Below are 13,277 nucleotides of genomic sequence, written 5' to 3'. Positions count from 1 at the left end.
TGGTGTAGACGCATCTTTAGCTAGGCACTGAAAAGCCTTCCAACGAATACCACCAAATAGTAGCAAAGCTGCCTTAAATATTACTAACAATATTTATGATATGAATTATGGAATTATCTGATACTTTCATTAAACATAGGATGTCTAATCTGGCAAGTCGAGCAGTTTATTCAGAACCAGTTATTGCAGATTCGGCTCATAGTTTCCAATACGTATGATTGACTCTTATTGGTAGAAATACTGTATATTTAACTTTGAATATAATATTTTCACCCTTTTGAAAATGAATATTTCTACAAATTTTAAATTTTATTTGGGAAGCTTTCAATTGTAATTAAGAATTGTGAATTGTAATTGAGAAATAGTAAGATGTAAGTTACATGGGAAGTTGTTAATTGAAGATTAGAAAATATTCCACTTGTCCAACGTCACATTCCATACTTGCATTCTTTGCATGAATTTTAATTCAGATTTAATTTTAATAAGATCAACTGGATTTTCAACAGAAATTTCTGACTAACATTTATCTCATTACCGTATCTCAAATTGAATTCATACTTTCTCAAATACAATTCACCATTCTTAATATTACATGTTGTGATAACTTCTAAAATACGAATGTCTATTCTCAATTATTAGGCTACAATTGATACTTTCTTGAATCAAGTTTGAAAAGGTACCTATAGATTATCTCAAGTCTGGTAGCCTATAGGTAATACCTACACATTTATAATCAATTCAACCAGATTTTAGCGAATACTTAGCCGTGATAAAAAATAGCCATTTAATAACAATAATAATGCTTTTATTAAATCAAGAGCTTTTACAAACACAATTTTGTAATAATTTTGAGTCAATACAATATAAAATACCTTTAAATAATAACTTTTCCACTGAGTAAACTGAATTCCATTCAATCACAACAATGTATGAAAAAGGATTGTCTGTTTCATTGTTAAATCATGACTAAGTGCCAAGAGCCGGTTAAATTTTAATTGTGATAAATTCCAGAAGAGCCAATCAGACAAACCGTATTATAAAAAATGCCTTCTCTGATTGGTTCTTGTGAAATTAATCACGGTTAAAATTTAGCCGGCTTCTGTGCAACTGACATTAATTAGAAGTTATTATTAATATAAAATATATCAATCGAATATGAGAAAAATAACATTGATTTAGAAAAAATCATCAGTCTGTAATAATTATTTTAGTAAAAATAGAATTGCTATCACCCGATTTCATTCTTTAGCCTACCTATTTTTCCATTTTTTTTAAATAATGCAATGTTTCCAAATACCGGTGACATAGCCTATTAAAATTACGCCAAAGATAAGGCTAAAATCAGCGTTTTGAAGTGCATTATCGTATTTCGAAAATTACACAAGGTACATCTAATTGAAATTTTGTAAAGTTTATAACAAGATAAGCAATGCAATTATTACTGATAAAAATGTACTAGAATAATAATGTATTAAGAAAGTAAAACCGGTGATTAGGTTAGTGATTAGTTTCCATAATAGGCCTACATTTTTTATTCACAATAAATTATTTCAAGCTGCCGTACTACTAACAAAGAATTTACTTTATTATTGTAGCTACAATACATACGGCCTATCTAAATAAAAACTGTTGATTGAAATAGTCTTCTACATAATTTATTTTAGACCTTAATACAAATAAATGTAAAAATGATTCAAACTTTTCTATTAGCTAGCTCTACGTAACGTATTGTTTTAAATTATATTCATATAGGTATTTTAAGTTTTAAATCAGTTACCTTTGATTTGTAACTTGAAGTGAGTTCTAATAATAATAAATAATTATAAAATGTATAACGCACTGTAAAGTGTAAGCATGTAAGCACTAAGCAGTAAGCAGTGTTAACATAAACATAACCTTTAACCCTTTATAGGGCACTGGGATAATAGTTTCCCACCATGCATGCTGGTAAATAAATGTTTACCCCTCTATGATATCCTTGTTCTATGATTTCCCAATTACTATTACTGACAAAATAACATATGGAGCATCATCTGTGCATAGTTTTCTGATGTCAGCAGTTACGACACCGTGGCTAATTTGCAAATCACTGAAAAGTGGGAAGATAATATCCCACTGCCCATTTAGCGACACTGGATTTCGACCAATTCAAAGTAGCTCTCATTTTAATTTCAAATTGCGAATAGAAGATTCATCATTTCAAGACGTTTGAGGTAAGTTTTGACTAGTAAAAACTACTAAGATTACAATTACAAATAGTTTCATTTCAAGATAAAACAGCTGTAATAATAAACATTGAAAAACCGAAGGACAGTCATGTAAACAACTTTTAGGTTATGAAACAACATAACTTTTTAGATTTATTTTCAATACGAAATTGAACAGTTTGCTTCCAAAACTATATTACACTATGTTTAGAATGTATTCCTCTATCTGTAAATATTATTTGTTGGATGCTTCTTTATCTGGCTGTCGTAATATTTGTACTTATCTTCCAACTTGCACAGTCAGAAATTCATTCCGGCTGTACTCTCATAGCTCATGTTTGTATGAGACAACAATATAAATGCAATAATGGAATAATAATCACTATTAGTGGAATTATTAGTTTGTTTTGAAGAGAAAATTAGATTTTTGCAATCCTGGTTTTGTAGTGAAGAGGTGATAGGGGTATAACCTAAGCTGTATGGTGATTATTTTATTCCTTATAAGATGTTACCTAAAGCTCTATCAATTCTTGTTTCGCTTTTACTTTTGCAGGTTTCATTCTTGAGACATGAATGAACAAAGCCTGCAATGGAGTAATTCCAACATTGAATTGTGAGATAAAGATTGGACTTCAACTACAGTAACTACTTCAAAATATATAAACAATTCACTAGTGTTTATTTCATCAATTCAATTCTATAAAAGCTTATCTTTTGTGATACTTCAAAATGTATATACAATTTACTAGTTTTTATTCCATCAATTCAATTTTATATAAGCTTATAAATTTATTTATTGTAATACTTGAAGAAATATATATTATATATATTCACTAATGTGTTTTTCATCAAATTATTCATGTGATTGAAAGATATCACTAATCTTCCTCATCATGTTTCACTTCTAAAGTTCAACTATAGTGAACAAATAAGTTTTGATCAAAATGGTAACCTGTTGTGCATTTGGATGTACAAACAGAAGTTCGAAGAAGACTCCAGGAGTGACTTTTCACAGATAATAATAATTTATAACTTTAATAATAGATTTAACAATTTGTTTACTCTTGTTAAGGTTAACCTGCAGATAGATAGATAGATAGCCTTAGATAAATGCCTTTTATTCACACTTAGATCGATAGATGAATAATTTTATTGCTCAGTTCAAGCATACAATACAAATTAAATACAATAAATAGAAGTTTCATCCAAATAATTCAAAAGTGGCACAATAAAAAATTCTTAGGCAAGGCCTAAGAGTTGATAGTTATTATCTCAAGGTGAAAACATCTTTATCCTATTGTAGGCACTTGTCAAACAGATTAAAAATAATGATCACAAATTCCATTCCCGAAAAAAGTTTAGTAAGGAACACTAAGTAAGTATAGAAATGAACACTAATATACTTTTTTCTAGAATAGTCTGCCAAAAATTGAATGTCCATAACAATTGTTATTTGTTGTTTGATATACAGAAATATATTCATGTAATTAATTACATGTTGGTATCTCTTTTTCCTTGAATATACAGAATCAGCCAGTTAATATGTCACTTGTTTTGCATTCTCCAAATTGTCTTAGTCATGTAGATTTAGGGTGTTCAGTTAATTGTAATGAAATAGAGAAGGTTAGCAGTATCAGATATCTTGGAGTAATGGTTGATCAGCATTTAAAGTGGGATGTACATTTGTCGCAGCTTACTACACAATCTAGAAAACTTATTTATTTATTTGTGAAATTACGTTCTGTTTTGCCTATGAAAGTCATGAAGATAGTGTATTATGCACTGGCACAGTCATTGCTCCAATATGGTATTGTGGGTTGGGGTGGTGCATATACAAATGTTCTAAAACCAGTAAAAACAATACAAAATTTAATATTAAAAATTATTCTGAAAAAGAATAGAATGTATTCAACAAGATTGGCTTTTTTGGAATTTTCAGTTCTACCGATTAGACAGATATACCTGAATCACATCATTATTATATTATAAGAAGCTATCACTTTTTCATTTCATTAATAGAACGGATTGTGCTATTACAAGACGGGAGGAGTCAGGTCTGGTTACTGTTCCTAGATTATTGACTACTGCTGGTCAGCGTAGCTTCATATATTTATCTCCATTATTTTTTAATATTCTTCCAAGTAATTTGAGAGGTTTACTCGCCCAAAAAAACTTTGGACTACATTTGAAAAAGTATCTGGTTAGCTCTCATGGCTGGGATAGTGCCGAGAATTTCTGGATTACATTAGTATAGTGATTATTCCAATTGAATAGATTTCATTTTGTACCACATCTTATATCATGTTATACACTGGGCTAGGCAATATCAGGTCATTATTATAATTTATTATAATTTACAAATTTTGTTGCATTCTAACACATATTGTATGTAAATATATTGATCTATTATAGCATCACTGATTTATCTTGTTTATTGAAAGGATTTGATTTTAGTTGTTAATGTATATACTGTAATGTTAATTAATAATAAGTAAGTAGTCAAAGTACGGCTGCTCCTTCCCCAAGCTCGAGCTTGCTCTTTTGGGGAAGTAGTTCCTTATGTTTATTTGTATTTCCTATTGATTCATTTTGTTGTTATATTTCTAAATTGTGAATTATTGTAATGCTTTTTCAAGGAATAAATAAATAAATAAATTGAATAAATATTGTATTGGAAAACTTATCTACTATTATATTTATCCCATTAACAAATATTAAGTTCAGTGTCACAGTATTGATACTATATCATTCATAGTCATATTATTTCTACTGAATTTCCATTCTCTGTTTATCAATCATTTTTGACCTAATTTGACCAATAATCTATTCAGAGAATCAGGTTATTCATTGTGCATGAATTTATTCTGATATAACAGAGAGCTTCAGTATCTAGTTATAGCATTATTGAAAACGAATAATAAACATAATATGGGATGAATAAACAGTAATCGACTGAGAAGTGAAAGCTTTGTTTCAAGTGGAGCCTTTGGCAATTGTCTGTCTGTCTTTGCAATAATTATGCCTAAAACAAGGCCGAGCTATAGAGGTATAATTCAAATGCATCAACATTATAGCTCGGCCAAGCCTTGTTTGATTATAATGAATTATTAATTTGTAATGTATTTTGAATAGCCTCTCATTTTTATAGTGGAGCTGATTCACTCATTTATTCTGTAAAACCTTTTTTTAGTGAAGCATTTAAATCAAATTTGACAACTTTTGATGGGAATGACATCTTCAATGAATCAATTCATAGTAGCCAAATACTTCTTATTGTGAATCTGCAATAATTGTGGTGTTTTTTTTATTTTATATTACAATGTTTTAAATGTATACTGTACCATGTAGAATCGAAACATGTTCAATTATTTTGAAGTAAGGTAAGTCAAGATTATAGTACAAACTACACCTATGTTCCTGATCGAATAACACATATGCCCAGTTGCACAGAAGTATGTTGAATTTTAAACATGATATGGAGTAGCCGTAGTCAATTGGACTAGATGCTGCTGGCTTTATCATTCAGAGGCCCGGAGTCAAATCCATTGAGGACATAAACACGGGTTTCTAATCCCATCGACAAAACAAAATCACCTATATGGGTGGGTGATTTACTCCAGTTCAGTGTCAGCCAGTGCATGTTTTGAACATTGTCAGATTTTATTTGACCGACTTGGTAAATCCTAGCATTAATAACACTCAAAGATTTTCGTCAGAGTTTGATACATATTTTATGTTTGGTGAGTCTCCCTTTTTCTTTTATCCTACATCATATACTTCAAACATAAATCGTATTAGCATTACAAAGCATCCAACTAGTTTGAAAAAAATCATATCGCTTTTGTCAACATTACTGTATTAATTCATCAATGTTTATGGTCTATTTTGAATTCTTTAGAACTATCGTAACGTGAAGTTAAAATATCCTGAAAATATTATTTCTTAGTGAGCACCTAGGGCCTATAAGGAAGCTATATTCCAATCACTGCAATCCATATGGTAGCCTAGAGTAGTTTTCCACAAATCGTTATCAGTGAGAAGTCAGTGGTATTCCAGTTCTATAAGTATATAAATAAAAACATTGGTATTATCAGTTTTGTCCAAATACTTATTTTCAACTAGAGCCATTGATAATAACTTAATCATTCGTAAATAATGATGAGAAAATGCATAAATTGGAATGACATAATTTGAATTATGTTCAATCCAAGATGGCTAGCGCGGGAAAAAAGTGGCGTCAGAATGTACCAATTGGATAGCCTATTGTTTCGTCTCCACGATCCTCCTTGGACTAAACAGATTTCCAGAGTAGTCAGAAGACGAGAAGACACAAGACAGACACAACACGACAGTGACGACAGTAAAGAGAGAGAGAGTAGAGAGTAGAAGAAAAATCATGGACGACAGATACAGAAAGTATATTAACAATCATTGTGTTAAAATGCCTAAAAAAGTGACAATATTAAAAGAAAGCCTAGTATGGCTGTAGTTTATTTGATAGTTCATTGAGAAATTTTGCTCTTACCACTTGTAAACAATGTATTGTCGTCGGATTTGTGATTATTATGAGCCTTATTCTTCGTGATAGACTTTATTAATAATAATGCATTATTCATATAAATTACTTCTTTGTGTATTTGTTGTGGTTGATGTCTTTCAAAATGCTATTGGTGAGTGAAATTATTCGTCTTTCATGTTTTTTATGCTCTGTTTTTGTCATAAAAATAGGAAATATTGATTCATTGACTTTGGCTCATGTTAAGGTTATTTCAAACAAAAAATCTCAAATCTTTGACTGAACATTTAGAGTGTTTCCTAGTAAAGTGTAAACGTTTCACTGATCAATATGAAGTTTATTTTGTTATTAACAAATGTTATTGAGGTTGTCAATATTTGAAGTATTTTCATTATTGGGCAAGCTTATGGTTTACATACTGGATTCCATATAGCTAGGTACTTTATTTTGAAATTTGAATACCCTTTCTCTCTTTTGTATCTTGAACTCATATATATTTCATTAACTTAAATGACAACTTCAAACCAGGTCAATAATAACCACAGAAATACAATCCATTAATACAGTATTAATAGTCTAGCCTGACAATAAATGGAGTGACGTAGGCCTACTATAGTGAGGTCCACGCTATAATGGCAGTGAAGAAAGATAGGAGAACAACGTTGCCAATCCTTTGTCTTGTCAATGCCTTCTATAAACGGTAGCTGATACAGGTTTATTGATATAATATTAACTGTTCATTCTCGTTTAAAATAATCAACTATATTTATTAAGCAAGAAATTATATTTTTCAATAATGAATTTATATTAAGATTAAATATTCTGTTAATTAATTAATTCTACATAGTTAAAAGACGATCTGGCAACAGAGCAAAGCGAGAAAGAGATAGCGTTATCCGCTTTGTTGAATGATAGACAAGGATAGCAATACCATTGGTAATCAAACACTGCCATTATAACGTGTACCTCACTACAGTAATGGGTAACATTCGATTCTTTGTTTTATATAATACATAAAGTAACCAATTCAACTGAAAAAAACTACAGGCGTATTGTGGCCATTATCATCTAAGTCAATGATCTCTAAATTTTGTAAACATTGCATGTGATGTGATGAGCTTTTTAATACAGTATTAATAGTATAAAAAAAACTGGCAATAAATGGAGTGACGTCCTATATTAAATTAGTGAGCTATACATACGACTTGTGGTTTTATATAATACATTAAGTACCTAACTGATTCAACTGAAAAAAAACTACATGCATAATGTGACCATTATCATCTAATTCAATTACCTCTAAGTTTTATAAACATTACATGTGATGTAATGGGGTTTATTATATTACAGTATTGAACATAGTTGGGATGTAATTTTTATATGTTTTTTTCAATTTATCATAAATTCAGATCGCAATGTATTTCAAACACACATTAAAAAACAAAGTAAATTGAAAAAAAAACATCCATAGGAAAACAATAATCTTATCAAGTGGTTCTGATATTCCTTCAGCAACATTTTTAGAGCTTTCAAAATGGACTATTTTATTTCAATTTTTTTTATTGCATATCTCAATTTCTCTAGGAGAAAATGATAATATTTATCAATGTGCTTACCCCGCCTATTGAAAACTCCATATGCTTACTCCTATTAAAAACTCAGTTTTATGACACTTTGTTTGCCCATGTTAAGAATTGAGAAAAATAAAGATAAATTATGCACAGTTGAAATGTTCACTAGCATTATACTAGAAACAGACAAAACCTGAGTGATTACATACATCCAACTACTTTGTAAGAGAGAGAAGTGAAGATTCGCATGTGATTCGCATTGCCAGCACAAGGCATGCACTATGCACTAAGGAGGAATTCATAGTAAAAATTATTGAACTTAATAAAGAACTGTTGGACATGACTCAAAACTACCAATTCAACGCTCATTATGAGAGGCAGCGTTACAATAGAATACATCTTCAACAGTTTAAATCACTTACAAATCCATATACCATTTTTATAGGTGATCGGCAGATACTACCAAAATTTATCAGTAAATAAATAGTGCAAGAGATACAGTTTATGTGCAGTACTGTAGTCCCCCTCACGCCTGTGCCATTTAAATATATTTTTCCTGACTGGACGATCTATACTGATTAAATAGGCCTATACTTGTCGGATTGTGGCGTGCATTAGAACGGGTCTTGGCCTTTATGATTGCAACTGTCATCTTTCAAAATTGAGATTAGTATTTGTTTCTTCTTGTAAACCCTTAATTTTACACAATACACAATTCTTGTGTAGGAATGTAATTGGTGATGATGAGCAGATTTACAAGCTTTCTGGTGATAATGGAATGTAATTAGTATTAGGTGCCTACGATGACACGAACGAGGACGACGATGGAGACCCGCTGAAGGGAAAAATCATCATTCAGGTCGGTGACCGCAATGACAAACATCTGCTGCAAAACTACGCTCAACTGATGGCTGGCGTAAAACCCGAAATTAGGCAGATTGGCAGCGATGATGATGACGATGACGGTTCTCACAACCAGATTGAAACTGAGCAGCGGATCCCAGTCAACTTGGATCTCCTTAACAAAACCGCATCCAAGAAAGAGGCCTCCATGAAACGTTTCACGTGTCATAGCTGTGATCAGCCGGACTGCTCGCTCAGAGCTCCCTGTACTGATGGAATTCAGGTATTTGATATTTATGTATTTCAAATTATTTGCAAAATTCAAAATAATTTATTGTTAGAAACATTGAAATATGTCAAAATAACATGAACCATTACAAAATCCCATCAACAATAACAATACTTAAAATTAACAATTCTTCAAATATCAATGATTTAATATACAAGTAAGTTTGCCAGGTCTGATGGCAAACCATCAATGAAAGAAAATAATACATTACTTGATAATTAAAATAATATTGGATGAAAAGTTAACAAGGCGATATCACTAGGACAAATTTGTCCAAAACAAACAATCTGGCAACGTTGAGGAGCTAGAAGAGGATTGAGCTATCTGGTTTGTCGAATGACATACAAGGACAGCAACATCAATGTCAATCAAGTGCTGACTTTATGACGTGGACATCACTATAATCTGAAAAACGAATGATTGATTCCAAACTATTTCTATTATTATGCATATCATCTAAGTGAAAATTCAATTAATCATATTTTATTGAATCTGTCCATTTGTTTGTTATTTTATAGCCAATAAAACAGATCTGAGTGTTAATCAAGTTCTGACTGTAACGTGGACCTCACTATAATCTGACAAACCAATGATTCCAAACTATTTCTATTATTATGCATAATTAGTATTATTATCCAAGTGGAATTTCAATTAATCATGTTCTATTGAATCTGTCCATTCTTTTGTTATTTTATAGCCAACATCTATTATTATGCATAACTATTATTATCATCTAAGTGGAATTTCAATTAATCATGTTCTATTGAATCTGTCCATTCTTTTGTTATTTTATAGCCAATAGATATATGATTTATTTGTGTTTCAGTGTTGGTCTTCACACTCAAGAGACTCGAACGGAAAAGATTTCTTCTCTCGCGGTTGCACAAATAGACTGGATCAGGTGCCTTTTTTCTGCGGTACAGGGTCTGGTACGGGTAACCATGTAACCCTGGGTCGCACTCACAGTAAACGCAACGCTGGAGCGGGACAGTACAAGTTCGACTGCTGTATGGGCGACTATTGCAACAATAGGTCGTTTCCACTCTTGCCACCCATCGTTAATGGTGAGTATTCGATTCAGCTCAGGTTCAAACTCTTAAAAGTTGGAAAATTCAAATGGATGGATAATCTATTATAATATAATAAAGGAAAGAATGGCTTAAACACGCACGGGATAGGAAATTCACAAATGACGCATCATCACATCTGAAGTACCCAACTGATTAACTTGAATATTTTGCATATTGATTCTTAATTTACAGTGTGCCATAGTGGAGTATGTCAATTTCCTTATTTACAACTTTCCATCTGTCATTTAAAGTTATCCATCAGTGTATTTTTGTAATTTGCATTATATTAGTTTTTTAGGACATAATTTAAAATAAAAAAAATTGTTATTCACAGAAGAATAAATACAGATAAATAAGTTTGTGAATTTTTCCCACAAAAAAGACAGTCTGGGTATGAGAAATAATTTCATAATTTGCTTAGAATTGATGATTAAGTTATAGTTATGTAATGTTTACAGCTAGGTAATAAAATGTTTACAAAAACAATAGATTATTATCACCGAAATTATGAATAAATGTAGACATAGAGAATAAAAGTGGTGAAATTAATAGTGAATAATGAGAATAATTCCTGTTATCATGCTTTGAGAAGCTAAATATAACTTCGAAACAGTAGTATCGGAAACATTGGAACTCAAGATATCAAATTCCGAAAGACAATTTTCATGATCGAATAGCCGTGATTCTGCATCTCCACCAATCTAAAGTCAGCTGCTAAGGCAGCAAGGCAGCGTTTGAAAGTATGAATAGTATCTGTGTTTTCCAGTTGCTTCAAGTGGTTTGGTATATTTCTATAAAAAATATGACAAAGATAGTGACCATTTATTGGAACAGTTATCAAGCAGAAGCGGCTATATTAGAGCATAGCGAAACAATAGCTCAAGTTATTGTTTCTCTATGATAAGAGGTACTATTATGATAAATGAATAAATAAATGATGTCCAGTATTATTGTTTTAAATGAGTATGCATATGAGTATATCATTATTATTATTATTATTATTATTATTTCGGATGATGATGTCCACATGAGCTTGGGTAATGTGAAGTATGTAGGTGATTCGATGAGATAGTCAAACGTAGGCCTACATACCCACAGCGGGATTTCAGGGCTTCAGGAAGATGACGTCTTTCTTCCCTGAGCCAATTTTCTATTCTATCCAGGAAACTCTTCCATACTCTTTCCAGTGTATCCTCAGTGATCTACGCCACCTCAGTAAGTAAAGCCGCTTTCAAGTCATCTAAACTGATGTTCATTTGTAGTGACATATGAAAGAGCAAGTTTATGGACATAAATCTCGTACTTTAGATGACTTGAAAGCGACAGTACGTACTGAGGTGGTGTTGATCCTGAGGATACATTGGATCGATTGTGGAAGAGCTTCCTGGACAGAATAGAAAATAGCCTCAAGCAAGAAAAACGTCATCCTCCTGATATAATTTTCTCTACTTGAAGTAAATGGCATTAACAACTATTCTGCTCAAATTGAATGAATAGTATCTTGAAAAATTGATTTCGTTTCTTTTATTTCTAAAATGTAAATGTTTCTCGTGGTTACCCTGTATTATAGTATTAAGTATTATGATATGATATGATTTATAATATTAATATTATGATATCTAGTATATGAATTATTTGAGTGAATTATTTTAGTTACAGTATATCAGTTATATTCTTCAGTCAGAAATTTGTCTCTTTGATTTGGAACAGACGAGCCATCGGGAATTTTGTCGTCGGTGTTTGTCTGGAAACTTGCACTGGCCGTAGTGGCCCCAATTGTAGTGCTGGGTATGGCGGCCATTGGTGTAGTTCTGCTCATGCGCAGTAACCACCGCAAGCGACTGGTGGCGCTGCGATCGCTGCACTCCGATGTGCTCTATAGTGGAACTAGCGATGATCTGCTAGGAGTGACGGCGGCTGGCGATAGTACGCTCAGGGTCAGTTCATCAATCATCTATTCATTCATTATGCTTTATCAATTAGAATTGGCTCTGTTTTAGTCCAGGCGCTGGCTTACATTGAGCATACATGAGAGAGGCAGAGAATTTGACTTCGGATTATTGTTAGGGGGTCTTTAGTGTATATGAAACTCGATGTCGTCACGTCCCAGGGTGGTCGACAGCTTGTTGGGGAGGGGGATAAGTTGTAAAAAACGCGCGCTTATAAAATCGCCTGTCCTGCAGTTACTATTCATAGTACAGCTTTTATTTTTTTCTCAATATTATTTACACATAACTGGCTTTCAATGTGGTCCTCTACATTTTTGCGATAAACCGCATAGTTTTTCCGTAAAAAAATAAAATATCTCGAAAAATGTATTTTTTTATTATGGACTTTTTGTTATTTCTCGAATATTGAAGTCATTAGCCGACTTAGAGGAAAAGGCGCCTAATAAACGTTGTAGGCCGTTTCTTCCTGAATCCAATGATATATATAGTTGTGGGGTTACGATCATAGATGCGGTGGTGGGAGGGGGATAAGTAGCACTGTTACGCTGCGGCGCGGTCCTCCCCCATGATTAATGCGCGTAATAGCCTGTCTATCCCATCGCTCCTACTAGTCTTTGCATTCAAATTATGTATTTCAGGAACGCTATCTTATGTATTTTCGGTCGCTGAACACGATTTTTCAACTCTCAAGTCTCAATAATTGATAACTCTCATCATAATATACTAATTATGGTCAAAATTACAAACTTCATCTCATTCTGCAAGGAAACTAAGAAATGACTGTTTGAAATAAACGAAACTTGGGTTTCAAGAAATATATTAGGATAGAATA

The 13,277-nt window shown here is 32.0% G+C and overlaps 1 protein-coding gene across 4 annotated transcripts in view; it reads left to right on the top strand.

Annotated features, from left to right (window-relative positions):
• Positions 1-6,517: 6,517 nt before the first annotated feature.
• Positions 6,518-13,277, top strand: part of LOC111062908 (activin receptor type-1) — a 33,682-nt gene continuing 26,922 nt past the window's right edge. For 2 of the 4 annotated variants that reach the window (XM_039443010.1, XM_039443009.1), the window contains exons 1-4: positions 6,518-6,877; positions 9,083-9,420; positions 10,253-10,490; positions 12,207-12,433. In XM_039443010.1, coding sequence (XP_039298944.1) covers positions 6,811-6,877; positions 9,083-9,420; positions 10,253-10,490; positions 12,207-12,433 — 870 coding nt within the window. In that variant the 5' untranslated portion in view covers positions 6,518-6,810. Of the gene's footprint in view, positions 6,878-9,020; positions 9,421-10,252; positions 10,491-12,206; positions 12,434-13,277 lie in introns of all 4 variants that reach the window. The other 2 variants (XM_039443011.1, XM_039443012.1) reach the window with 2 other exon arrangements.

This window comes from Nilaparvata lugens, chromosome X (assembly GCF_014356525.2).
Source record: "Nilaparvata lugens isolate BPH chromosome X, ASM1435652v1, whole genome shotgun sequence".
NCBI lineage: Eukaryota > Metazoa > Arthropoda > Insecta > Hemiptera > Delphacidae > Nilaparvata > Nilaparvata lugens.
Note: the sequence above shows the minus strand (reverse complement) of the source record. Positions and strands in the feature narration are given on the sequence as shown.